At 41.1% G+C, this 27,971-nt stretch overlaps 1 protein-coding gene across 1 annotated transcript in view; it reads left to right on the top strand.

The window, feature by feature from the left end:
- Positions 1-27,971, top strand: part of tenm1 (teneurin transmembrane protein 1) — a 281,619-nt gene that overhangs the window by 235,454 nt on the left and 18,194 nt on the right. Inside the window, exons 23-30 of the mRNA XM_007554794.2 lie at positions 6,549-6,703; positions 11,666-11,749; positions 12,153-12,347; positions 17,283-17,370; positions 19,044-19,240; positions 22,009-22,322; positions 22,869-23,041; positions 25,573-25,817. Coding sequence (XP_007554856.1) covers positions 6,549-6,703; positions 11,666-11,749; positions 12,153-12,347; positions 17,283-17,370; positions 19,044-19,240; positions 22,009-22,322; positions 22,869-23,041; positions 25,573-25,817 — 1,451 coding nt within the window. The remainder of the gene's footprint in view (positions 1-6,548; positions 6,704-11,665; positions 11,750-12,152; positions 12,348-17,282; positions 17,371-19,043; positions 19,241-22,008; positions 22,323-22,868; positions 23,042-25,572; positions 25,818-27,971) is intronic.

Here is a 27,971-nt window from a genome sequence, read left to right as displayed (position 1 = left end):
CGTGATGCTTGTTTTCTTTCTTGTTGTCTTTGTTTTTGTTTTTTTGTTGTTGTTTTTTTTTTGTTATGTTTTGTTCTGTCAGAATACATCATGATTCTGAAGTTTACATACACTCATCTTGGGTATGGTTGTCATGTTAATTGTTTTTTAATGATGTGTTTGAACCTTTCTGGTGGTATGATGATACATCAGACAATTTCAGTGATTGTTTTTTTTAAACACAATTTAGGTGGACAATAATTAATGTGGGTTTTTTTTTTCAAGTTTTTCATATATATTTTTTCTATTATGCTTATATTATCCACTCCAACTGATATTTGGATGGCATAAATGAACCCCATTGAAAACCTCCTGGTTATTCCACCAAATGTTGGTTTCTGAACTCTTCCTGTGTTAAAACATTAGTGTTGTTGTTTCTAAATGAATATTAACTCGTTTTCTTTGGCTTATTTGAGGTTTGAAAGCACCGCATGTTTTTCGTTATTGTGGCAATTTCTAATTTTCTGCACATAAATACTACATTTTTGCTATGAATTTCAAACATACCTATAAAAAGTAAAATCAGAGAAACTGATCACTTAAGTGGTCTCTTAATTTTTTCCAGAGTTGTATATATATATATATGAAATTGGTTATAAACCCCATGTTTTAGTAGCTATTTCAACCACTCTTTGCGTCATCATTTGTGGAGTTCATTTTTAACATTTGGTTTCTCTGCTTTGTCCATTCCAAAAATCTATTAGATGTGTTTGAATATAATTGCATCAAAGATTCAATCATCTGGCCTAATCTGCCTGACCCAGGTGAAATTAAATTTGTCAGGATGGTTAGGAGGAGAACGGGAACAAACAGAGATCAAGCGTATCATAAAGTCTTCGCCGCTGAAACCGCCGTGTCGCTGACCTCTGCAGGAATATACGCTGCCATCACGTTCAGTAAATCATTAATTATTATATGCGTTCAGATGAGGCTCATTCAGTCAGATTTAAAGAACTGCTTGTACGTTTTATTAAGGATAATTTTCTGTATTAAAATGTTTTTACTGATCTGAAGGAGGTTTCTAATCTTAAATGTTGCATTTTAGTTAAGGAAAAATCATCATATTTAACTAATGGAAAGGCTTGAAAAGATCAGTCTGTGTGCAATTAGGCTTTTTAAATGTGCTTCAGTTAGTAAAATGAGTAAATGAAATAAATGAATATGCAATATTCTAATTTTCTGATGACTGTATTCTGACAGAGTGCTGATCAAGAAAGAAGTGCACAAGCATGAGTGGAAGTTGCAGCTGCCAAATTAGCAAAACCAAATGTTCTTTGGACAAAACAGTTACAGTGTTTAAATCTTGGTCTAGATGTACTGAGATGTATGTATTGAGGCCTTAGTCCTCATGCCGGTGGTCGCAGGTTCGATTCCCAGCCTGGTGACATTTGCCGCATGTCTTCCCTCTCTCTCATAACCCTCTTTCCTGTCAAACTACTTTCAAATAAAGGCCACTAGAGTCAACAAAACCTTTAAAAAAAAAAAAGGTATTTATATTCGGTATCTCTGGGTTGTGTGTATCGTATGCTTATTAAACGCGTCACAGAAGCCAAAGCCGGACCATCAAGTTAATCATTTCGGCCGGTTTCAGGCCTTGAATCTAAACTCTATTGTTGATTTAAAGACAGTTGTCAGTCAACTCTAAAACAGACGTGTTCAAAAATATCCTAAAGAGTTCAAAATTATAGCGATAATCTCTCCAATGACAAGTATACATCAACGTCTTGCAGGTTTATTGCGGAGGCTGTCCTGATTATCAGGGAAGTTGATGTGTTTTGACAAGTCTTCTTCAAACCTATAGCAGCAGCTACTTTGACAGCTTTAGTGTCACTCTTTGAAAGGCGAGAGCAAATACCAACCAGCTGACTTCCTGCAGTCTTGATCTTCAGGTGTTAGCAGTCAGAGCTCACAGCTCACCGCATTCTGATGTAGCTGAGCGCCACGGGGCTGTCGTCGACTGCTGCTGCTAAGTGAGACGCAAATCCACCGCCTGAGTTATAATTAGTCTTTTTCTCGCCTCGTCCTGCTTCCTACCTTCCACCTTTCCTCACCTCTCTACGCGGGAGCTCCCTCGTGGCTCCTTCTCTTCAAATGTCTGTAATCAACACAACAAGACGTTCTCCGGGAGCCCTCTTTAAGGCATTAATCAGATTGGATTGGATTGCAGTGCCACAGGGGGGTCATTACGACCGATATTCTTTTGACGGGGACACAGAGCAAAGAGATCCCTTTTGACAGAGAGGGATGGGCCTGTAATAGTTCATTTACCCAACTCCTCATCACACATTTGTCTTATCAGCACCTTCTTCTTTTTTTGTTGCTCCTCTTTCCAGACGCTGTTTGTACTTCTTGCTTAAATATAATGCTGTGTCATTCGTTCTTTCACTTTGCTCTGTTCCTCCAAGGTCAGCTCACCAGCATCGCTAAAGATCCCGCTCTGAATCGAGCCGAATGTCCGTCCGTCTCCCTCTGGAGCTCAGATTTGTCTCAATTACTCCGCTCCTTGTACGTCTGCCTAAACATGAACATCTGAGAGTCTTTTTCACTCTGGGAGAAACAATAAATCCTCTGATGTCTTCTGAGTATCCTTTGGATATAGAGAGAGGCTGTAAATTCCCCTAATGCAACACACATCTTTATCCGCGGCGGCAGGAAATCCAGCCGCTGACAAGGAGAATGTGGACTAATCTACCGCCTTTTCGATAAACATTGTGGGATACTCTTAAGCAACTCTTAAACTGGTGTAAATCCCTACGCAAAAGAATAATAGTGATCTTTCTTCATTGTTGTGGCTGCGCGACGATGAATAAGTCAGTCTGGTGCTGTATTTATTGTTCTAAAGAGATTGGCAGCCATTCAGAGCCCCTTTCAGTGGAAACAGACGGCGTGCCGAAACCGAGGATGTCACAAAAAAAGGGAAGAAAAAGAACAATGAGGAGGAGAGGAGGGTGTAGGATGAAGGGAATGTTAGGCAAGAAGTCAATGGAAGTGGGCGAGAAGACGTTCAGGGACAGTGTGGCGAGAGAGGAGGGGAAATCAGTATTGAGGGAGAGTCCCGTCTGCCTCGTCATGTCCTTGTGCAGGATTTATGAGCTCTACGATCAGGGACGGGTTTTGGATGGGAGCTCCAGGAGCAGGGATGTATGGGAAAGTGAAAGAAGGAGTGCGTAGAAGACGAGTACGGGAGTACTGCATTTTTAGGGGCTAAGTGGGCTCAGGGTGTCGTGTGGGTTAAGACTCACCTCCTGCAACATACCAGGTGACAAGAGGGGGAAGCAGCAAGGTTGAGACGAGCAGAAGAAGAACATAGAGGGGAAAAAAAATGCAGGCGCACAGATTAAAGCAGAGCAAAGACATAACCCAAGAGTTGAAGGTCAGTGATTTGATTAGAAGTCAGAAGATACAGGAGAGCAGAGCAGCAGCAACAACAAAAAGAAAAAAACGCAAAGGGAAGAGGGCACTAGGAAAAAAAGAGAGCAGGAGAAGATCAAGTTAGGCATGATGGAGAGCAGAGGGAAGCTAGCAAAGGTGCTGTTTGAGTTCAGGGCGATGCTGTCTGGGCGGTGTAATCTGTCTGTGTCAGAGGAATGATGAAGGGGCCAGCAGGGAGAGCTCTGCAGTTCACCTCCTGGCCCCTGGAGGAAACACAGGCCCTCCCCCCCTGCCCACCTCCCGTCTGCAGTGCCACTTCACCTGTACAATTTATGACTCGAGGGGTCGACCCAGGGTTGCTAAGCGCGAGGACGCTGGCGAATCCAGCGGCGGTGGCGGCGCGTGTTTGTGTGCGCGTGTCTGATGTGTGTCCGCATATGGGTGTGCTTGTTGAGGAAAATCTTTTTGAGCAGAAAGTTTATTTTATAGCCTGAAGGATGAGACACTTGATCGAACCTGGAACAAAGGGCAGAAAGGACTTCTTGTTTCTGGTTCAGCGTAAGGACGCCAAAAGGATTTTCTGTGGATCAAAAAGGAAAGAAAAGACAGCTACATCTAGAAAACTATCAGGGAAAACACTGAAGATTTTGACATTTCGTCCCTGAGGGCTCGGGGAAACGTAGATTACGTAAATATGTGACATTAGATGTTGGACCTTCACTACAAATCCCAGAGCTTCACACAGATCACATATGGCGCGCTAAGAAGCAGCACACCTATGGTTTCTACAGATTGTACTTCCATTGCAGTAGTGCTCCCTCTTCTTGAACTTTTTCATATTTCATCATGCTTCAACTACAAATTGTTTAACCATTTTTATTTATTTGGGAGAACAAAAAGATGTTTCCTGATGGTTTCCTGTTTTTTTTTTTTTTGTTTGTTTTTTTTGCAATAAAATCTGAAAAGTGTTGCATGTTTTTGCATTTAGCCTCCTTTAATCTGATGGCCCAAAACTATTATTCCTAGTGTGAGACTTGGTGGTGGCAGCATCATGCTGTGGAGATTCATTATTTTTCAGTCGACAGGAAGGTGGATGGAGATAAATATGGGACTAAACCTTTTTAAAGGCCACGTTGCCATGGGAACAGACACTCACCTCATAGCAGGACAGCCAGAGCTGATGATTTAGATCCTACTTTTAATAAAAATTCATCCCACACTTTTCAGATTTTTATGTGTACTGTTACAAAGCAAGATTTCCCCTGTTCCTCAATAATTCGAAATAATGCAAACTTTATTCATAATGACGTCTATTATTAAAACTGAAGGGATGTGAATATTTATATGAGGTTTTTTTGTTTTACTTTAGCTTTATGTGTCACTCAGTGCTAGAATTGAAACTGGATCATCAGGAAGCCGGTTTGTACCACTGGCTTGAACAGAACCCATGTAAACACTACAGTCTAAGCTAAAGATAGCCCTAATCAATATCAGCCTGTAAACCAGAATTAGAATTAGACTCTAATGTCTAATTTTACTTTCTGGCTGTAAACATTTAATTGTGCTTTAAAAGCAGGCCCGGCTTAAAAAGACTGACTCAGATGTGAGAAACTGCGACTGTTAGCATTAGCATTATTATATTCCTGTCTAGGAAGTTGATCACTTTGCAAGGTCAGTCTTTCCTGCGTATGAAAGGCTTTGCTGTGATGTGTAGACGGTAAATAAAAAATCAGTTTTTAAAAAAATTAATTTTGCATTCTGGATTGCTGATGTTTTATTCTTTCTTTTACCCTTTTTTATTTTGGCTATACTTTAAAAACATTCCCTGTCACATTGTTGGAGGTAAATCTATACTGATCTCACATCAGTTTTAAAATTGTTAACTTTTAATTTAGTTTCATAAAACACTGTGTGATTTATTTTTCATTTTTGACTGTGCTTTCTGAATACAAATGCATTAACTGAACCACAATAAATGAATTAACTGTCTGCTGCATGTGTCACCAGACCAAAAAAAAATAAAAAATGTGCCGACACGTTTTGGCCAATCATCAAATTAATTCAGGAAGGAGGCAAAACAAATAAATAATTGCTCAATTAAGCAGCTAATGGATTTCCGTATGAATCTGTTTTTAACCTTCCATCATGCCTCCCTGTACCATTTAATTGTTTTTGGTTTCAGGCCGCACTCTATTTACATTGATTGATTTTCTTTTATAGGTTTTGTCGCCATAAAGCCCTTCGAGGCATGCTCGAGACAAAGAAATCTAACGCATAAATCTGACGCGACCTAATGATGAGCCATAAACAAAATGTGTTTGTAAATGAAGTGATTGAGCTGGAGGTGGGAGGAAGGAATACTAAAATATGGCTTATTGTCACAGATGCTAAGTGAAAGCAATCCCGGGGAATTGGCTGCTCGCGCTGCGGAAGAGGTGAGGGTTGAGTCGTGGAATATTATTGCGGCGGCGTTTGAGTCAAAGGGCCATTCTCTGCATGGAGATGAGGCGGGAATGAAGGTCACTCCTCATCCATAACAGATGATTCATAGTCCGCCCTGACCTTTAATACCTGGATTTACTTCTTTTCCTCTTTTCTCTGCTCTCCGCGTACTGCTCGCGCGCTCCCCGCATCCCCCCTCCCCGCGAGGAGTTCAAGTGTAAGCTCGCCATGGCAACATGCACTTGCAAAGCCCGCGCGTCCGCACGACGAGGGGAGTGCAAATAAAGGTAAACATATGCACACATGCAGACGTCGTGTGTGTGTGTTTGAAGAGCCGGCGCCCATTTCTAAATGCACATTTGCACAGGCGTCAAATGTCAAAAGTTCACTGCGGCACCCCGCTCACATCTAATGTGACAAATAACTTCTTCCTCCCGTTGCATTGTTCTAATCCCTTTAGTGGGCTCTGGAATGGAAATATAATTACATTTCTGTGGTGCAGTGCCTTTGATAAGACAGCCGCTTGCCGAGCTGAATGACTAACCGAGTTGGAAGCCCTCTTCGCCTCGCTCAACTATCCTCCACTCCTCTTCGAGTCTCTTTTTCCTACTCCTTTTTTTTTGGTATTCCCAGTTTTTTTTTTCTCTCTCTTTTCTTCCCCTCTCATTTCCTGACTTTCTCTCTCACCCACGCAGGTATTGCCGTGGATAAGAGAGGAGTTGTCTACTTCGTGGATGGCACCACCATTCAGAAGATTAATGAGCGGGGTCTGCTCTCCACCGTGATTGGCTCAAACGGACTGATGTCGACGCAGCCGCTGAGCTGCGATGCGCGCATGGATATCAGCCAGGTAAGCTAATAACGCGCCGCAGAATTTCAATGACTAGCAGAGAGAAAGAGAGAGCGAGAGAGACGACGCCTCGTTTGGCTCTGAAAGATTGTCTAAATAATTTGTGGAAGCATTTGTCTCCTGAATGTCATCCATGTCAGCTAATTAAAATCATTATATCAAAATGGCAATGGATCACAAAGTTTGTTGTTCCGTTCGCATGGCGCTGATTGTTTTGTCAACCGCGCTTTGCTAAACTTTGAGGAACAAATGTGTCTCGGGCGGAAGACGGACCGCTCACGCCGGTTTCGATCAGCCATCCCTTCTGAACATGCTGCTAACTAATATCAGGCCTATTAGAGCTGCGGATGAATAATAGATGAGCTGCTGGCTCTGTGGAGGGATATCTGCCCCCACATAGTGCCTGTGTATGTCTGTGTGAATATGCGTGTTGAAGCTAAGTGAATTCCCCAAAGTGCTATTTCGTGTCTTAGCACCCGGGCTACGTTTCAGTTCCTATGTTTGTTCGTCACTGGTCTGATCGCGTCTGTCCTCCATCTGAGTTGGCTCTCTTCTTCTCCTGGCTTGCCGTGACCTCAGTCGGTATTGACGGAAACTCCTGCAGCCCTGACAAGACAAACGTTGCTGCAGAGATGGCAGCTGAGCAGCAGAGGGCCTGCGCACTGTAGACAAATTTGTTGGTGACGATGTGTGTAAAAAAATAAAGAATAATAATAAATATTCACCTTTATTTTTTACTGTATTGTAATCTCAGATAGAAACCTTTCAAAATATCCCATATTTAATTTGATTGGTGCAGAGAAAAAAAAAATCAAAGTTATAAAATATTTTACCTGTTGAAAATGCTCTATGGAAGCCTCTTTTGTCAAAATGTCTTCACATGCGAAAGACCCAGAGTCCTGGCTGCTCTTCTGATCATCCCACATGTTTTCTACGAGATTTAATTCTGGGAATGCGATGGCAACGAAACGAACCAGGTTTATTTGCACATACGCTTTGAATCGTTATCCTGCTAAAAAAAACAAACCCAAACAAAAACAAAATAAAAGACCCAATCCGCTTGCAGTTTTCTGATTTATATTTAAGCAGCCTTAGTGTTTCAAAGGGTCCGTGAAGCCTGGCAGTCCCAGCAAGGCTCTCAGAGTCTTTGAAAACGAAGCGGTGATAGATTTGCTTAACCGCCATCACACTCAGCAGACAATTAAAGGATAAATACGCACATTCAGCCTGTGTCTGATGTCAGCAGGGTAAGTTCACATGCTGACATTTGTTTCTGTAGGATAGAATAGACATCACTCTCTCTTTTTACCTCCCTTAATATCTGAAGAGTAGAGAAAAATGACCTCACATCAGGCGTACTTTTTGTGAAACAGGAAGTAATAGATTGTAATCTTACTTAAGAAAGTAAGATATAAATATCTAAAAATAACAGGTTTTGATTTAAGGGGTTACTGATAACTATGACATTTTGTTAAAAATACACTGATAAAAATTGTGCTCAGATTAAATCTTGATTTTATAGCTGTTCACTCAGAGATGCTGCTGCTGCCACTAAAGAGTTATTCATTTCAAGGCTTTTTTTATGCATCTTTACTGGAGGTTGCTAACAAATACGTGGTAAACGTAAAGTGATAAAGAGCTTCATGCTCTCCACAGCTGGTGCATAGGGCAATATGGTATAGTTTATGATCCATGATGAAGCCACGAAACAGCTTTTTGCTGCCTTCAATAAAAAATAAAAAAATAAACATTTATAAACAGTAATTACAGCGTGCAAAAACACCAGCTGTCCATATTTATCAGCAATACGGCTGTCATTTTCAGAAAAATTAGACGTTTATAAACTTCTAAATTTCAAATGAATCATTTTAAGTGTTTTCACCGACCACTGAATCGTGTGTTGTGCTGTCTCACTTTCCCCACCGACCACAGGTGTTGTGTTGAAACGGAGCATAAAACATATATTTAAAATATATTTAAAATAATAATAACTGGCAGGTGAATGTAAAGTGTAATTGGGTTTAGTGACCCGGTTTTCTTAAGTTTCTCTCAAGTTGCCCGTTTTGATGCCTGGTCCTTGGCGGCCATTTGCAACATTGTGTGTGTTGTTGATCGGTTATGATGGACGGAATAATAAAGACCTGTAAAGACCAGCTGCCATTATAGCCTTCATATTTATTTGTTGAAGGCATTCCCACTCAGGCCTGTCACAGTAAATCAAATTATCACATGATAAATTAAAAGAAACTCAATAATTTTCATTTGCTTGATTTTCTTTTTCTTTTCTTTTTTTTTTTTTTTTTAACCAAAAACTGAATGTTAAATGTCTTCAGTTTGATGTTTTGGTTTCAAACAGCCCTTTTATGAAAGATAATTTTGTTTGCACAGACTTCATAATTTCTTTTTTTTTTTTTTGTTTCTGTTGTTTTCTTTCTTTATTTTGAATATTTAAAATGTGGTCCAGTTCCAGTCTTTAAATGTTCATTAAAATTTAAAGGTTACTGATTTTTGTATGTGTGTTCTTGCATTATTATGCCTTTATATTACTTGAAAATGGTCTCAGAAAAACAACATTGTCGTTTAATCGCGATAAGTTCTGGGACAATTTATCGTCTAGCTAAATTTATTGTGACAGGCCTAACGATTCAAACGGCGTATTAGAAAAGGATTATTGATGCCCTTTAGTTTCCTTGCTGACTCCCAGCTGCCCAGCAATTACTCTGTACCGATCACCAGGCGTTGTACAGTATTTCTATAAAATCGGCACATTATGTTTCAGAAGCGTCGTCTTTTCCCACTTGATGAATCTCTCCCCTCCTCTTAAAATGGGATTTCGGAGCGAGCCTTCTTCCCACTCTCGTTTTGACAGAGCCATGTCAGTGGCAATTTAACATGATCCATTTATTTACCAATCCATCCTGAGAGTTTGTACCATTCGCTGCCATTTTCACGATAATGAGTCTATGCCAATAACCCTACAATAGATACTTCTAACAAAGTTAAAAAGTTGAGAGGAAGCAAAAAAAAACAAACACTTAGATCATAAAAGAATATGACGCAACATTTCAGCATTTTAAATGCCAAGGCCAGCCTGACTTCTGGAAGCCGGCGACCTTTGACCTTTGGACAGATTGAAACATTTTGTACTACTGTCTTCTTGCCAGAAAATATTTTCTGCTCCCTTTAAAAATAGATTTAGGAGTCTGTATGTTCAAAAGATAAGAAGAAGCTCCAATAGCTTTGAATGTATCTATTTGTGTGAAGATGTCACTATCAATCTGGCACGTATGGAAACTCATAAGGGACATTTTTTTTTGTCATGTTCATTTTTTTCTTGAATGCAGGACAATTTCAGACTTCATGTTGTGTTGCCTAATAACTGTGTGGCTAAAAAGACAGAATGCTAGTTTTTTTAAAGTTTATTCTTCTACAAAACATGTAATAATTAACACAAATGTATAACAACATTGTTTAACAAACTCTAATTGCTTTATTTGTAAAACAAGAAATTATCAAGTATCATTTCTGCTGCAAAAATGAACCTATTGCTTATTTCAGTATTACTTATGTTCTCTTTTGATATTTTAGACATTCATTCACAGCAATGAGATCAAATTAATGCTTATTAAGCTTAGAAATACTTCTCAAAATCAGAATATTAAACATTTTTATCATTCTGTTCTATGGAGATTTGTACATGTATAGGAAGTTTTAGCTAACATGTTAATTGGTCAGGCTTTTAATATTAATATTAATAATAGATTCTAATATTTACAATCAGCCAAATTTATCGTATAAACCAGGAAAATTACTCATTTAAATGGCCTTAAAGCGTCAGTATTTCGTTTAATACTTTGGTTTATTCTTTGATAACAGTGTGGAGTCTAGAGTGGAGCAGATGAAAATTACATATTTAGTAAGAATTGACAAAGCTTTCTTAAACCAAAACGCAACAAATTGATTTCTCAGTTTGTGTGTTGTATTTCTTTTGGGCTTCAGTTCAGAAAGGAAAAAACAACAACACAACAGTGTTAAAAAATTGAAGCAAAGTGCAGCCCTGGGTATCACCAAACCTTTCTCGAATTCACACTCTGATTTATTTATTGTTCTGTGAAAGCCGAGCAATCTGGACGAAATTACTCTGATTAATTCAATCCTAAAACCGGATTAAAGTTCCGTCTGACTTTCACGACAGCGGGCCCGACTCTATGTGAACGGGTCACGACGCTTCCTGGAGGAGGTCGCCCATCATCGCAGCTACAGTTCATTACCGTGAGCAGGGGGGGGATTTGATGCATGCCGTCTCTGGTTTGAGGGACGCGCAGAATCCCACTTGATGAATCTCTCCCCTCCTCTTAAAATAGGATTTCGGAGCGAGCCTTCTTCCCACTCTCGTTTTGACAGAGCCTATAATTGGACATGTCAGTGGCAATTTAACATGATCCATTTATTTACCAATCCATCCCGAGAGTCATCAATCACCTGATTCCCCATCATCCCCTCCGTCCCACCCCAACGCCGCCGCTCGCCGTTTTGTTTGTGCTGCTTGGAGACGGACGGCGACGTGGGCGGCTGTGAGACGGCGTTGGCTTTGTCTGGCTTTGACCCCCCGCGGTTCCAGCGGACGCGGCGGTGCTATTTGAGCGGGTGGCGATCACCGTTATTGGTTGACATTTGGAACTCAGCCGAAGCGAGCCGGTGTGAGACTTGAATAAACACGGGGAAGGCTCCCTGCCCGACGCTGACCTTTGCATGAGCAGGGAGGGTCAGGAGGCCTAATGCTATGTTATTAAGGAGATATTATTTGCACTACCTGCAACTGACTCATGTGGCAGTTGCCGTCAAAAGGTTTGTGTTAGCTTTCCCGCTTTTGACAACAGTCTTGACATGATGGGTCCCCTTACGCGCGTGCGTGTGTGTGTGTGTGTGTGTGTGCGTGTGTGTGTATGTCTGACTTCACAGGTGCGCTTGGAGTGGCCGACAGACCTCGCCATTAACCCGCTGGACAACTCCCTCTACATCCTGGACAACAACATCGTTCTGCAGGTTGGGAAAACAAAACACTCGCAAAACACATTTGTCTCATTCTGTCACCTTCCTGAAGAGTCATGCTGCGAAGTACGCTGCCGACTGAGAGCCGATTTACAAATTCGTCAGCCATCCCTGGAGATCCACTTTAGATGGAGTGAGTCTGCCAAGATAAATAAAAGCAAAAGGATGCCGCCACAGGTCGCCGCAGGGGCTGTTTATTAGAAAATGTCATTGAACTCATCGTGCAAAGTTAATGAACGCAGCTCTTTATCTTGTAAAAGCCAGCAGCCGCGGCCGGGGGGCCGGCTCGCCGAGGTTTGATGCTCCCGATCGATAAATTCTCTTATGTCATCAGCGGGTGATTGTGTTGCGTCGGGGCAGGCTTCTGCAGATGATAAATGGCGGCGTGTCGCCGTAGGTGTCGGAGAGCCTCCAGGTGCGGATCGTGGCGGGGCGTCCGATTCACTGCCAGGTCCCCGGCATCGACCACCACCTGGTGAGCCGAGCGGCGGTACGCGCCACCCTGGAGGCCGCCAAGGCCATCGCCCTGTCGCACCTGGGGACGCTGTTCATCGCTGAGACGGACGAGAGGCGGATCAACCGCATCCAGCAGGTACCTGACTATTGATCAGTCTGTTTATCTGACTACCTGTCGATCTGTCTGAATGTCTTCTTCTCTATTTTGATCTGTCTACTCATGTCTGTTTATCTATCTGTCTGAATCTCTGTTTATCCATATCTGTTTGTTTCTACCTGTTTACCTATCTATCTGTCTGTCTGTCTGTCTGTCTGTCTGTCTGTCATTAAGTACAGATTTCTCTCTAAGTAGATAAATGTATCACACACGGTATAATAAGGTAAAGATTTATAAAAATATGCCTTAAGATAAATCGATCTTTTGTTGCAATAGCGTAATCTCAGACTGAAAAAAGAAAACATTGATCTTTGGTTTGAGTACATTTATTAAGTTCGGGGAAAGTTCCCCAGTAACAAATAGGCGTTTTAAACAAAATCCCCGGTGCCGCAATTATCGGCACACCTGCTGGGATTACATTTCATACGAAGCCCTTTTCTGCTCTTCCTTCCATTAGATTTATATACGAGCACTGAGATGACAACGGAAAAAGGTAGATACTGTGTCTGGTGAATCATTTCTGTCTTGATTCGGCCACATGTTTTAGATCATTATCCCGCTAAAAAACCCAGTCTCAGTTTACTGATAGATATTTACTTAAAATATCCAATCCACCAGAGTCCATGATGTAATACTCTCTATATATAAGCCGTTAGAAGATAAAGAGTGGGCTTGAGGTGTTTATCCACATTTCAATTTTTTTTTTTTTTTTTTTGCTTTGCACCAAACCCACTTCAGTTGTAAGTCGCCAAAAGCCCAATCTGTGAATCGCCTGACAAAAACATGCGGTTCCAGTTAAAGTTGCACGTTTTCGTCAGCGACTGCAGGATGGAAAAGGCTCTTTACCAGACTTGTTTTGGAAATAACTCGATATCTAGACGGTGTCTGCTGGTTATTACGGAGACTTCATGTCCTCAAGATGAAAGTTTTTGCTGCATTTCTCTAACAGAAAACTTTCAGGATTAATTTCTCTCTAACCATCTCAATCACTGTGCATGGTGGAAATATGGGTCCACATTTTGCCTTGCATGTCACAGTTGCTCAAAACTTTGTAGTTTTTAAGAGTCATTATGTCCTTTTAACCAAAAAAAAACAACAAATATCTTACACATTTTAATTCTTTAGTGTTTTGAAACCTCTGTTTGCAAACAAAACCACATGGATTGCTAATTAATATCCATAGACACTATGAGAAAGTTTAAAAAGTGAAGTATAATGTGGTGAAATGTCCAGTTATGCTTTTAATTATCCGAGTTGACAGTAGATGTTTTAAATTTACTCAATTTACCGGGTAGATTTATTTGCATTTTTGGGTTTTGGAATATTTTACTGCAATCATACATGAACTTATTACAAGTCAACAACTGTGTGGAGATATATTAAGATGAAAAATTATACAACACCAGGTTGTACCAATATGTATATTGATCTGTTACAGGTTCTTGATGTCAAAAGTGATTTATCTATTCATACACTTGCACATATTATATAATGCTACAGCGCCGCGAACTGCTACAGAAAACAAATACCCTTTCAAAAAAAAAAAACAAAAACCTAGAAACAGAAACAGCTCATACTGAGCTAATATTAGTCATCCATCAGGGCTTTTGACAGTAATTCAGCCTTTTGCTGACAGGCTGTTTGCATTGCAGATGCTTGTCAGCAAAGGCGGTGCTTAGAGTCTTTCACTCGAGTTTTTGGCTTTTCAGAACTCTGATTCACCTCTACCCAATAAAAAAAATAAACCCAAAGGTGGTTTTGATTTAAAATAAAAGTTTTTTTTTCCGTCCGTGAGCTAGCAGCAGGACACTGCAGGACTGTAGCATTTTGGCTTGAACACCTCGAAAATACTGCCTGCTGCACTCAATCAATAGTGGCTTTGTGGCCTGCAGCGCCATGCTGGGTCCGTGTGGAGGCAGACAGGATCATAAAATGTCTCAGATGCCTTTTTTTTTCTTTTTTCTGATGGAGACCAACCGGCTGTGTTGGTAGGGCACTGAAAAGGTTTTAGGGTTTTTTTTGTTTTTGTTTTTCGTCTGCATCTGACACGTTTCCTCACACCGACATGAAAAGTCAGAGCTAAAATAATCCATCTGTAAACATTAAAACATCTAAGTGGGCGCTCACTTAGCAACCGGCGCGAGTTGGAGATTAGTCGATGCTTTCAAACCACGCTAAGTGGTGAAATAAAATTAAGAGAGGGAGGGAGTTTTAGTGTTTTTAGTTTGCGCTACGTGGGTTTGTGCAGCATTTTGTGGCTCGTTTCTGGTGTTAATTTAGCACATCCAAAAAAAAAAAAAAAGAGAAGACAAAACATGTCTGGCTGATGCAAATGGTGCGTAATCCAAGATGTATTAAATTAAAAACAGATCACATTGTCATTTATGAGACGCGGTGAACACGCGCAGGTACACGCGACGATGTATTTCACACAAGATGAAGAATGACAGTCAAATTAAATGCAACATTTCATGGTAAATAGCTGACAGCAGCTGCATCTTGTTGCAGCAAGTAGAGTTTTTTTTTTTTCTTCCCTTTTTTTAGCAGTTTAATAAGATTATTAAACGTGAGCAGCGTGTGTTGGTTGCAGCGGGTGTTTGGCTCCGTGCGGGATCTGCTCGGACACGTCGGTCCGTCACACGGACTGACCCGAGGCACTCGGCCAAAACGCCGAGGACGGCACATGCATAATCAATGCATGCTAAGTTTGTGCTCCAGTCTTTTATGAAGGGCAGTGGAGTTATTTAACATGCACAATACTGGAGGCAATAAAACCGCAATCATTACGCTACAAATTAGCTTCGCCGTAGCCGCATTTGTTTTCGGGTTAAGCACAAATCGTGAGCTTGCTCTCAGCGAAACAGTCGCGCCGCTGAAGGATGAGGCTGCAAGAACTTTGTCATCGTCAGTTTAAATCTTGTTTTTTTTTCTCTCTGGAAATGAGTGTGCTTTAAGTTTTTACTGCCCTCCCGCTGAGAATAGGAAAGAAAAAAAAAAAAACAGATTAATCCAGCTCAAGGTGCTGCCTTCACATTCGTAGTCTAAATGTTCAAACCAGAGATGCTCTTGCGTATTCACCCTCCAAGCAGAAGGTAGAAGATCAATGCTGCTCTTATGTTTGTCAATTAATTACAAAGCTGAAGGCGTGCAGCCGGTTAGCTTAGCCCGAAAGACGTGTTTTATTTTTATTTATTTATTTTTTTCAGTGTTTTTAGTAGACATGTTGCTGTGTTTTATGGCCAGACGTCACCACTGTGGTCCCATCTGTCCAAGGGACGTTGTTCCAAAACTCTTAGTTTGTTTTTTTTTCTTCTTCTTCTATCCCCTCGTTTGCTCAGATGCACTTTTTTTTTTTTTTTTTTTTTGCAAAATCCGGCCTGGCATGTTCTCCTGCAAGAGAAGAGGATTTTCCTGGAAATCCGTTCAAATGTCCCACACTTGTTTAGCCTCTTCCTAACTCTTAACACTGAATGAGTGTTTTGAGGCTTAGCCTGTAGGAGATGTTTTTGTTTTTTTTGTGGAGAGGATTTTATTTTTCTCTTATATATCACACAATTTAACCTCAGCGGGATCTTGCTGAAACTTCAGCCTTGACAGGCAAGTTCATTAATAAATTTCCCACTTGTGAGTAATCGTTATCACAGCAGAATGATCATTTCAAACTGTTTGGCATGCATAATCTCACCTGATTAATAGGCAGCAATAATTGCTCCTCTGAAGTTATTCCTGATGTCTTTCCACCTTGGAAACAAGAAAACAGGCAAATAACTAAAAATTTGTCTTTTCTTATCATTCTAATTTATAACAGGTTTTTTTTTGTTTGTTTGTTTTTTGTTTGTTTTAACCCAATACTTGTGCATCAATGTAGCTGTACCTAAATAACCTGGAGGTAATAAACGACATCCATTTGACGTGACCCAAGTTGTGTTTTTTTGGGGGGGGGGTTTTGCCACTGTGTTTACGACTAATTTTATTTAAAAAATCTTGCTCAAACCTGAGCGGTGACATCTCTCAGTGTTGTCAATTATGTCACGTCAGACTCGTTTCTTTTGGAACAACACCTCGGAGGAGAGTTCCTTCAGGTGTAATAGTTTACACAGCAAGAATCTAAATTAAACTTGTCAACTGCTCCAATTATCTCCTCACAGGCGCGTACACCTACAGCTCTTTCATCCAGGACAATAGGGGTAATTTGTACAATTTAACGTTGCATTTGTCAATCAAGTAATTAGCTAAGCCCTGCACTCGTGTCGCGATGCTCTGATTTTGTTTTAAGTTTTAAAAAACAAAAAACCCTTAATCAATCCCTTTTATCATCTACGGGGCATCGAAGAAGAATTCACACCCTCACTTTTTGGCATCCTTTCATGTTATTACAATAAACACTAATATATGTTACTGAAATTACATGCAGAAGACAAACACAAAGTAGTGACTTAGTATAAAGTGTCATGAAAGCTGTGTTTTTAAAAAGGCTTTATTAGATTTATGACACATTGCACACAGGCGGACTCTATGAACTAGTTTGATAACTTGTAAAGTTTCACTTGGTTTTATATCAACCACAAATACAGACCGCTGAGTCACGCTTTACTTTAACACATCCTACAAAATGTGGCTGTAAGTAGAGCAGAAAAGTAGGAACAATTATGAGTTTTTGCAAGGCGTCGTATGATTCTGTTTTGCAAAAGAAGCATTTTTTATCAACCCAAATAACGTTGTAGTCATTTATTTACATCTATCATCTATGTTACTTACGTCATTCTATGTGTCACTGTACTCCGTTGCAGCCTCTCTGTGTTGTTCGAAGAGCTGAGAAATGGCAAACGTTGTCCGTTGTTCCGCACCGGTGTGACCTTTCGCGAAACATTTTTGTGGTCGCGTGTGACGCGTTGGTGTTTGTCAAACCCGCAGGTGTCGACCAACGGGGAGATATCGATCATCTCTGGAGCCCCGACAGACTGCGACTGTAAGATAGACCCCAACTGTGACTGCTTCTCTGGTGGGTCATCACGCAGCAGACACACACAAACACAGACACGAGCGCAGGATTAGGTAATGTAAGAGTATTAGATTAGGTCTAATAGGATTACAGCCCTAAAAGAGAGGGAGTGGAAAAAAAATAAAGAAAAACAACATTTAAAAATCAATTCCGATCATATCTTCCCTGGTCTGGAGGAAATTTAAGTGGAAAAAAAACAAAAAACTGGACCATTTTAAAGGCTAACATTAGTATGTCTTGATATCTAGAGAGTAAATCTTTCAGCCTTTGGGTCTCAGCTGTCTAATAAATTTATTAGCAGTGCTTGAGAATGTGTCTTCTTCTTCTTCTTCCTCTTCTTTTTCTTCTTCTTCTTCTTCTTCTTCTTCTTCTTCTTCTTGTCCATCTCCTGCAACGTTATCGTCTCTCTACTTTCAGCCTGCCTAAATTATTAAAGTCAGCTGGAATCCAAATGTCTGGGAAGGGGCCGCTTTGACTTTCTCCCTCGGAAAAATACCCAGAATACATAGCAATGAGCTTTATGTAAATGGCGACAACATATATAGGACTGTGAGAGAGAGAGAAGCAGCCATAATGTCACAACAGAGGATGTAATTTTGACTAAGAGAGAGTACCTGGATGCAGAAAAACGAAATGTGATGGTTTTTTTTTTTATTTTTGGTATTCACCAGGAATTCTCCTCGCTGCAAAAAAAAAACAACCTGCAGCTAAATTTCAGGAGGAACACGCGTTGAGAGAAAAACCTTTCAAATCCATTCAAATTACAGCTGGTGGAAGAAAAAGCTCCCTTTTTAGGCGGTGAATGTTTTAACCGGTTGGTATGTCATCGAAGGGCACCTAAAAAAAATGGTGATAAAAGGGAAAGAGGAAAGGGCCCAACAAATAAGCAGATGTTCCTTTGACGGTTAGGCCGCGCTTTCATTGTAAGTGTCAGAGGATGTGATTTTATCATTTAATTCCGCTCATAAAAATCTGTCTCTTTTTCTACTCGGAACGGAGGGAAGTGTCTCTGCCACGCCACAAGCCAATGGGCTGTAACCATCCCCATTTCTTGGATTGTACTTTGCATATTTTCAATCATGTCTTGCTGTTAACAGATGATTACTCTCTTCAGAAGCTTTCCGTTTTCCATCCCCTCCGCCGTAAACATCCCGCGTCTTTGAACGCGCGCCCGTCCACAGGCGCCAGATACAAAAGGAACGCAAACATTCGCTCTCTTTCTCTCGCTCTAACACACACACACACACACACGCGTACTTGTGCACGCGAGTGATGCGCATGCAGCCAGGAGATAAACCGCCACCCCACCGTCTTTACAGAGCCATCAGAGGCCCCTGTCCCCTCTGCTGACAGCATCTGAAGACCCTCACCCGGCCTGTTATACCCCGTTGCGCTACCAAAAGATTCCTGAACGCACCCGGCCGCCGGATACCGATTACTCCGAGGCCACTATCAAGGTGGTCATCGTTCCCGCTGCTCCGGGAATCGACTGTATCCCAACAAGCCTGACTCCTGAGCCAGAGTGATAAGCGCCGCCATGAGGTCTTCGTGTTACGAGACGGCTGTGTGTGCCGCTCAGGGGCTTGTGTCTTTCAGGGAAACATCATTATTGTTCCGTGTGTTTAGAGGTAAAGACGCTTTTCCCTTCAACCCAGTGTTGTTGTTCTCATCAGGCGACGGAGGCTACGCCCGTGACGCCCGTCTAAAAGCCCCCTCCTCGCTGGCCGTGGCGCCCAACGGCACCCTGTATATCGCCGACCTGGGCAACATCCGGATCAGAGCCGTCAACCCCAACCAGCCTCAGCCCGGCCCTGCTGGGCTGGTGGAGATCAGCTCCCCGCAGGACCAGGAGCTCTATCTCTTCAGCCAGGTATGCCGTGGCGCTCCGGCGCCGCTCTGTAAACAAAGCTCCGCCGCGCTGAGCCCCACCTGGAGGCTGGAGAGCCGCGCGTCGGTGGAAAAGGTCAAAATATGAATATGCTATGGTCGGGTTCAGGTGTGGAGGTGTTTGCTTGTGTTCTCAAATGTAAACGGCATGAAGCAGTACATACATTTACACAAATTTACAAGTTTGAAAACAATTTTTTTTCCCCTCTACAAACAGCTCACCTATTAGGTCTTTAATAGACAATAGTTGTGCAAATAGCATGCAAAAGTTCATATTACATAATCCAGACTCATTTAACTCATTTCAGCAGACGTAATTTTAAGAAAGCGTCCACTTGCATAATCTCAATATAAATCAGTGATGGATGTGTAAGTCTAAACGGACCGATGAGACTAAGATTGAACTTTCTGACCTAAATACAAACGCTCATTACCTTAATCATCCTGACAACATAGTAAAATAAGGTGGTGACATCACCATGGTGAAGGGATGATGGTAAATATGGGGCAAGATTGGACAAAATATCTGCTGAAGAAGAAGCAAAACAATTCTAAAAATTCAATCTGAGTTGAAACGAAATGATTTGGATCAAAGCATAATGATGTTGTAGAAAGGTCTAGTCAAAATCCAGATCTAAATGCTACAAAAAGAAATCTGTCAAGGCCTAAAGAAATGCTATTCACAGACACTGTTTGTTCAAGCTGACTGAGCTCAACCTTTTTCCAAAAAGATGTTCAAAGATGTTCAAATATTGGCAAAAACGGCCTTAGTTGTAATTGCAGGGAAATGTTTTTCTGCTCAAAAATTGGAAAAAGTTTGGAAAACCACGTCTCATTTTTCATCCAGATCGATTGAGAATCCTTGGTGAGTTATGGGAATTGTTTACGGATGCTGTCCATCCGTTTGGCCGAGCTTGAGCTATTTATTTTGCAAAGAAAATATCAAGAGTAAAGGGAGGTGAATACATTTCCCCACACCGTGAAAACTTTACAAACACATTGAAAAACCAACTCCTTCAGCTCCTGAAGCTCAGTCATACAGCACAATGTGTTGGTCAATCGCATAAAACCCCAGTAAAATACATTAAAGTTTGTGACAAAATATGAAAAACTTCTTATGGCGTGAACGCTTTTGTGAATACTAGAGAAAGTTTGACGCAGTCGTGGAAACAGTTTGTCTTCTTAAGTTTGACCGTTAAACTTTCCTCCTGAACGTATCGGGCCTGTTTGATCGCCAAGCAGCTCTTCTCTCCTTGGTTTGACGATCGATACTTGGACGATGTTCCAGCTGGTCAGTCACCCCAAACACACGTCACGCTTCTTCATGGCCGCCTCGCAGGCTTTGACTGTGATTCTGCAGAAAATGTTTGGACCGTTCTTGTTTTTCTTAATTTAAAAGACTACAAGAATATCTGGCTCAGTAGGAGAGCAATATAAAGACATAAATGTTTAATCAATACTTTTACTTAGTGCTCTGGGGTTTTTTTTTTTTTTTTTGTAAAAGTGTTGTAGAGAAAATCTAATTTTGTGATGATCAAATATTTCAGCCTGGCTCCTTTGTTTCCCAATAATTCACAACACACTTAATAAGCAGCTGTAAGACACTCATTGTCATTGACATGTTCTGTTATTATTTAATGTTGGATTGATGGAGCTTGAAAAGCCACACAAACTTAAACTCAACAGTTAAGTTTAATATATTTTTCTTTTTTATTTCTGGTTTATTTCAACATTTCTCTACAGGTTTTACTCTGACCCTTTTTTTGCTGTTAAAATGAAGCAAGTCAAGATTCCTGACCCGGTTAAGAATATGAACTAAAACAGATCCTGAACTGAAAATGAATAGAATCTAAAACACTTTAGTCTTGTTGAGAACGAGAATCTCAATCGATGAATCATAATTTGTATTGACACACGGAGCATAAAATCAGCCAAGAAAAGCATTCAGACTTTACTTATTTTATTAACTTTCAGCGCTGAAAGGAGACACTTTACCATTACATCCGAGAAGAGTTTCTAAAAAGTCTGTGCAGCGTCTGAGGAGAAAGAGGAGGGTAGCTGATTATATGGACGGAAGACACTCCCTGAAATCACACCATGCCTCTGTGGCCTGATAAGTTTCTGTTTCTCGTGAGAAATGGACCTTGGTTTCTCTGTGGCCTGATAAGTTTCTGTTTCTCGTGAGAAATGGACCTTGGTGTCTAACAGAATCAAAAATGTAACTCTTTACTATGGGCCCTTTGTCTAACAGCGTGTGACTCTTTCTCGGCCTTGGTAAAGCATCTCAACACATAATAGTAATCATAATGATTTAACTAATTTACTAATCTCAACAGTCTATAAAGCACTGAACATTTTATCACCAGATTATGTTAAAAAGATCCATTGTTGTTGTATCAACCTTCCAGATCTCTCAGGTCTTCTGGTTCTGGTTCTGCTCTGCATCCCCAGAACCAGACCCAAACATTCATTTTCTACGCACCACAAATCTGGAACAAACTTTCAGAAAACTGCAAAGCTGCCGAAACACTGAGTTCCTTTAAATCTAGACTAAAAAACTCAGCTGTTTCTAGAGTTGAATTTCATTAGCAGACACTGGAACATCAACATATTTGACGTGTGTCTGCTTGATGGTTTTGATGGTGGCATTAGACAAAATGTAACGTTCACTGCTTGTTTCATAATTGATGGGTTTTTTATGATGTAATGTGCCACACAATCAGATTTGACTCCACTTCCTCTCTGCCACAGAACGGCTCCCACATGTACACCAAGCACCTCATCACGGGCCACTTCCTGTACAACTTCTCCTACGGGGCGGACGGCCAGCTGTCGGGGCTGACGAGTCGCGACGGGCGCAGCCTGCAGGTGCGGCGGGACGCCCACGGCGTCCCCCTGTGGCTGGCGCTGCCCGGCGGTCAGGTGTACTGGCTGTCCCTCAGCAACAGCGGCATGCTGAGGAAGGTTTCGGCCCAGGGCCACGACCTGGCCCACATCTCCTACCACGGCAACACGGGCCTGCTGTCCACCAAGAGCGACGAGAACAGCTGGACCACCGTTTATGAGTGAGCTTCACCGCCCTTCTTCTTCTTCTTCTCCTCTTTTTGGTTTCCTTTGTGTTTTCTCACTCGACTCTAAATGTGTGCATCTGACAAGAGTTCACAGGAACGCTGTGAAATGTGAGTGCCATCTAGTGGTTGCTTGGGAATCTGTCGAAAAGTTGTAGAGGCATTTTTAATTTTTTTTTTTTTTTGGAGGGGCATGCGGGGAAATTTTGGGGGAAATCTCTGCAAACATTTTGATCACATGCATTTGTTTTGCTTCGTACTGTACATATTGAACACACACTAAACCACATGTGTGTGAATTATTCACCACTGGCAGCTCAGTCTCTGTCTCAAACTCCACAGCTGGGTAATTACACTTATAAATCATAGTTGACACCTACTCTGTGCCAATAAAAAGGAGGGGAAAACAGAGGGTGTGTGTGTGTGTGTGTGTGTGTGTGTGTGTGTGTGTGTGTGTGTGTGTGTGTTGGAGTTTGTGTATGACAAACCCAGAGTGACTCTTATCTGCATTTTGTGTGTGTGTGTTTGTGTTCCCTTTCTAAGGTATAGCAGCGAGGGGCGTGTCACCAACATCACCTTACCCACGGGTGAGGTGAGCGGTTTCCACGGCAACCTGGAGCGCTGGTCTCGAGTTGAGGTCGAAGCTTCCAACCGCGAGAACTTTGTCACCAGCACCAACCTGTCTGCGAGTGACACCATCTACACGTTCAAGCAAGGTGAAGCCAGACGTTCACTTCTTCTTCTTCTTGTTTTTTTTTTTGTTTTTTTAGTTTGTTTTTTTTAGAAAAAAGGAAAAATGTAAATAAAGTTCAGATTGAAGCGGTTTGAGGCGCATCGCAGCTTTCATGCTGACAGGCTAGACATGAAGGAAAGATCGAAGTGCCTCTGGCCTCTTTACATTCACCACAGATCTGCACTGATAAAGTTTCTGAGTCATTTCTAAAGGGGGACAGAAAACCTTAGATGAGACACACACATATAGAGGGGGATGATGACCGTAAATCTAGACGATTTTTGACGTTCACCGCAAAAACACGAAATCTTACCAAGTATAAGATAGTCCAAATATCTTAATAAAATATCTTATTGAAATAAGACAAAACTAATTTTCAATTAACTTTTCAGCAAAACATAAGAGCTTAATATTGATTAAAAAATACAAGTCATTTCACTTACAATGAGTACTTTTTCATCATTATAGAGGAATGGTTGACTTTAAACAAGTTATTTTGATGAAAAATAATCTGAGTTGATTTAGACTCATTTAAAGTGACGTGAATCGAAACTAGACCACAAATACTTGGTAAGATTTTGTGTTTTTCTCTGTTTTTTACTTTTAAACCACAGTTTAAAAGTACACAACACAGAACTGTGTTGGTCCGTCACACAGACCAACACAAGGTGGAGCTTACAGCGAGTATGAAATGACAGGAAATGAAAACTTGGTTTTAATTTTGTTTTTATGAATAAAAAAAATATGAGGTCCATTTTTGTTAAATAAAATCTTGTGCCAAGATAAAGGTTCAAGACGCGGTGACAAAATCTGCTGACGGGAAACTATTAGTCATAGAATTTCACACGTTTGAGTAGTGGCGAGTTGAAACCCTAGAGCGGAAATGGCAGAATTGAACCTTTTGGCCCACCTGGGAAACTGTGTGGCAAAAGAGACAAACACTCCGACCACCGTGGGGCAAACATGGCGGCGTCAGCGTCATGCTGTGGGGAGGTTTTCCTTCTGATTTTTTTTGAGAGTCAGTTGCAGAACTCTGCAAAGTATTCTGCAAAGAAAATGTGCAAAAGTTTCAATTAAGAAAAAATTGAAAAGCTGCTCTCAGGTGTACAGAATCTGCCAAACTAAATCCCGATAAAAACATTTTTACGTTTGTGGATGTAAAGAAACGTTAAAAGGAAAACATCCACGGTGGGATCAGTTCAGATTCCTCCTCTTCATATGGACTCATCTTGTTGGAAAACCTCCTCTTCCTCCCCTTTATTAAACTCCCCATCTGAGTCTGACCTCCTTGCGTTTTCAGCGGGAGGAGGAGGCGATCAGAAGAAGAAGAAGAAGAAGAAAGGGCTATTAATGAATTCATTCCTTCCATTGATGGCGAAGGAGGGAGACAGATTCTGACTGACTTGTGAAATGTCTTAACAACAGCTGGGGGCGGCGGCGGGAATGGAATAAAAAAAAATAGAAGAAGAAGGAAAAAAAAAAGAGGGCAGAGATGAGAGGAGGAAAAAATGAGAGTGGAGTGGAGGAGCCACTCATGGGAGCAGTTTCTTCTCATGTCAGCCCTTTAATTGCTTTCTAGCGGTTGTCACAATGACAGCAGCACTGCGGAGACGGGGCGGGGCTGCACTCGCAGATTCAGTCGCTCGCTTGTGCGCGCTCACGCCGCGGCGACGACGTGACTCAGCTGCTGCTGGGGGGAAAACCGTCAGAATGACCCTCCGAGATACACAGTCCCTTTATTCCCACCTGCCTCAGAGGCAACAATAACCATATGGGAAGGAGGATTTTTTAAATTTATTTTCTTATACAGGAGCTGTGGGAATAGACAGAACAATTTGGTTTATTATCTGCGTTAAATTTGATGGGTTAAAAGTGTAGGTTTTAAGATTATTTTTCCTCTCTCTCTCTTTTTTTTTTTAATTAATTGTGTTCTCGGGGCGAGTAATGACGTGACGCAAAGCGATAGCAGCACGTGTGAAGATCAGGGTGAAATATGACTCGCAACAATATAGAGATGAATTTAAAAGAAGAGTTTCTGGGAAACGTTTTACGACCACCGCGGCGTCGGCGTGCTGCCTCCCTCCTTCCCTCTCTCTCTCTGTTCGTTGCCTCTTTTTCATTACTCTCTGTCTCTCATTATCTGTCCATCTGTCTCTTTTCTCCCTTCCCTCCTCCCTTTGAGTAGATTAGATTTCTCCAAAGCTGCTGCGGCTCATACAGTGAAGTGCTAAGCACTCGGCGAAGTGATTTAAGCAATCAATTTAAACAAAAAAGAAAAAAAAAAAGAAAAACACGTTACAGAAGTGTCTGTATCTTGAAGATTTGTTGTTCTCAAGGCTTCTCTTCTTATTCAGCTGCTGATGTTTTTCTCACAGGTTTTTTTTTTTTTCTTTCTTTTCGTTTGTGTCACTGCATGTTTGCTTCTGTGGTTTGTCTCTGCGAATGTGTGACCCACCCGTGGAAAATGCACGGCTCCCACCCTCCTCCTCCACCTCACCACCCCGACACCTTCAGATCACGCCCAGAACTCGTACAGAGTCAGCTCCGACGGGTCGTTTCTGGTGGCGCTAGCGAGCGGGATGGAGCTGTCACTGAGCACGGAGCCCCTCCTGCCGGGCGGCACCGGGGGCGGAGTCAGCCCCACGGCCAGCCGCTGCAACATCAGCCTGCCCGGCGACCACGGCCCCAGCCTGATCGAGTGGAGGCAGAGGAAGGAGCAGAGCAAGGCCAACTACAGCACCTACGAACGCAGACTCAGGGTAAACAAGCAAAACCAAAAAAACAAGTTTGTTCCTCCACAGCGACCTGCTGCACGAAGCCTGAACCATTAAAAGTTTCAGCAGGGTCCAGGTGTTATAAACTGAGAGATGTTTTAGCAATTTTTAGTACTTCAAAATGAGATTTTATAGATTCGTTGCATATAGTTTGAGCTACAGGCGTCAAACTCAAATCCGGCCCTCAGCAGTTATTCATGTGCAGTAAGAGCAGCACCACTAAAACAGATTTTTACTCAAATAAAAGTAAGAAGTAGACGTTCCAGAAATTACTCAAGTAAGAGTAAAAAAGTATTTGGTAAAAAGTCTAATCAAGTACTGAGAGACTGATCAATTTATCAATCATTTAATATTGAAATATTACTCAGCCAGACGGACCACAACATGAAGTTAAGTGAAAAAATTTGGTATGTTAAGGATGGAAATTACAATAATTCATATAAGTATCAAAAAAATGAAATCATTTGTTTCCAAATCAGTTTCTTTCATTAAAAAAAAAAAACTCAGGAAACTTGAACAAAAACTGGAGTTTGTCTGATTAATTTTTGGTTAAAACATGTTTGTTTTTCATTCAGTGGGTAGAAAATCCAGAATTTTTACTCAAGTAAGAGTAAAAATACTTCATAATAAAATGACCCAAGTAAAAGTAAAAAGTACAGTGTAATAAAAATACTCCTTAAAGTATTTACTCATTTATTTATTTTTAAAGTTACTCAAGGGATTTGTGAGATTATGTATTTTGCACAACTTTTTACAGAAGTTAAAAAGTTGTATAATATCAGTACAAAGAAAACTTCCCCGTTTACCTCAAACACAGTTAGCACAGAGTAATCATGGCGTTAGGGGCGGGGCTTAAAAATTTTACACTTTTATGAGACATTTTCACTCACTGAACCTCAAGAGAGCACATGATGACGATCTGCAGAATGAGTTAACCATGGAGAAAAGGAAAAAATAACAGGATCATGGCATCAGGAGACGTTCAGACCCGCCTAATTACACATAAAATCATACAGAGACTCTACTGGAAACATTAAAGCTCTGTGACTCTGAGTCGTGCTGGAGGTGTGGGAAGTGCAGAGGAACATAATGTCGTATGAAAGTGAAAAGTTAAAAACAATCTTTTGGATAATATAATCGTGCTTTATCAACAAAGCATTCAGGATAGATGTAATCCCTCTCTGCGTATTTTAGGTAACAGAGGGATGGGGGCTGACACTCACTGTACTAGATCAGCACCGATCACCGGGTGCAGGACGGCCCTGAGACACTGGAGAGCAAAACATGTTATTCCATTTAGTGAATGGATGGCAGAAATGGCCACTTACGAACAGTTTGATTTTCATGTTGAAGGGATTTTTACAGAACTATGGACATGAACCGACATGAACCTTATACAACCTGGATGATGAGAGAGAAAGGATTAGGAGCTTTCTGAGCTGCCGTGGATGAGAATCGTTTCTCTTGTCTGCAATGAGACGAGGTCTGTGGTGAGGAGTGTGGTAGGAGTAAGGCTGGAGGTGTTAACTGTCTACGTGTTTGTAGCTATGTGTATATGTATATAAGGTTTGTTCTCCTTTTTCTTCTGGTTGGAGTATAGTTAATCTTTGTAAGTTATTCTTATTCTTACTTTCCCGTTTTATCGTTTAGTTCTCTTCTTGGGTTTTGGGGTTTTGTTTCTGTAATGTTGCATTTTTGCCTTGTTCTTATGTTTGTTGGCTGGTTGACCTGTAAAAAGCAACAAAAAAGAAAGTAACAAAAATGTTACTCAAATAAATCTGAGTAAATGTAGTTAGTTACTACCCAACTCTGTTTATTTGGCCCTCTGGACTGTGAAGGGATCAATTGAACTTCAAGGCAACAGTTTTGTCCTTAAATATTATTTTATCTGTAAAATCAAATCAGTTTTCAGCTGGATAGGACAAAGTTACATCGGCATGAAACGATGTTAAAATTTGTTACACTTTTTAGAAGTGCTAATCGAAAGCAGCGCTGTTTGTTTTATCAGTGGAGTCGCCATCTTGATGTGAAATGAGTTTCACACGCCTGGTGCTGCTGCTGCATTTGTGGTTATTTTGATGTTTATATCTTACAACAAATGAATATTCAGAATTCAGTTCCTCAGGATATTTAAATGTT

The sequence above is a fragment of the Poecilia formosa genome, unplaced genomic scaffold (assembly GCF_000485575.1).
Source record: "Poecilia formosa unplaced genomic scaffold, Poecilia_formosa-5.1.2 Scaffold66, whole genome shotgun sequence".
Taxonomy (NCBI): domain Eukaryota; kingdom Metazoa; phylum Chordata; class Actinopteri; order Cyprinodontiformes; family Poeciliidae; genus Poecilia; species Poecilia formosa.
Note: the sequence above shows the minus strand (reverse complement) of the source record. Positions and strands in the feature narration are given on the sequence as shown.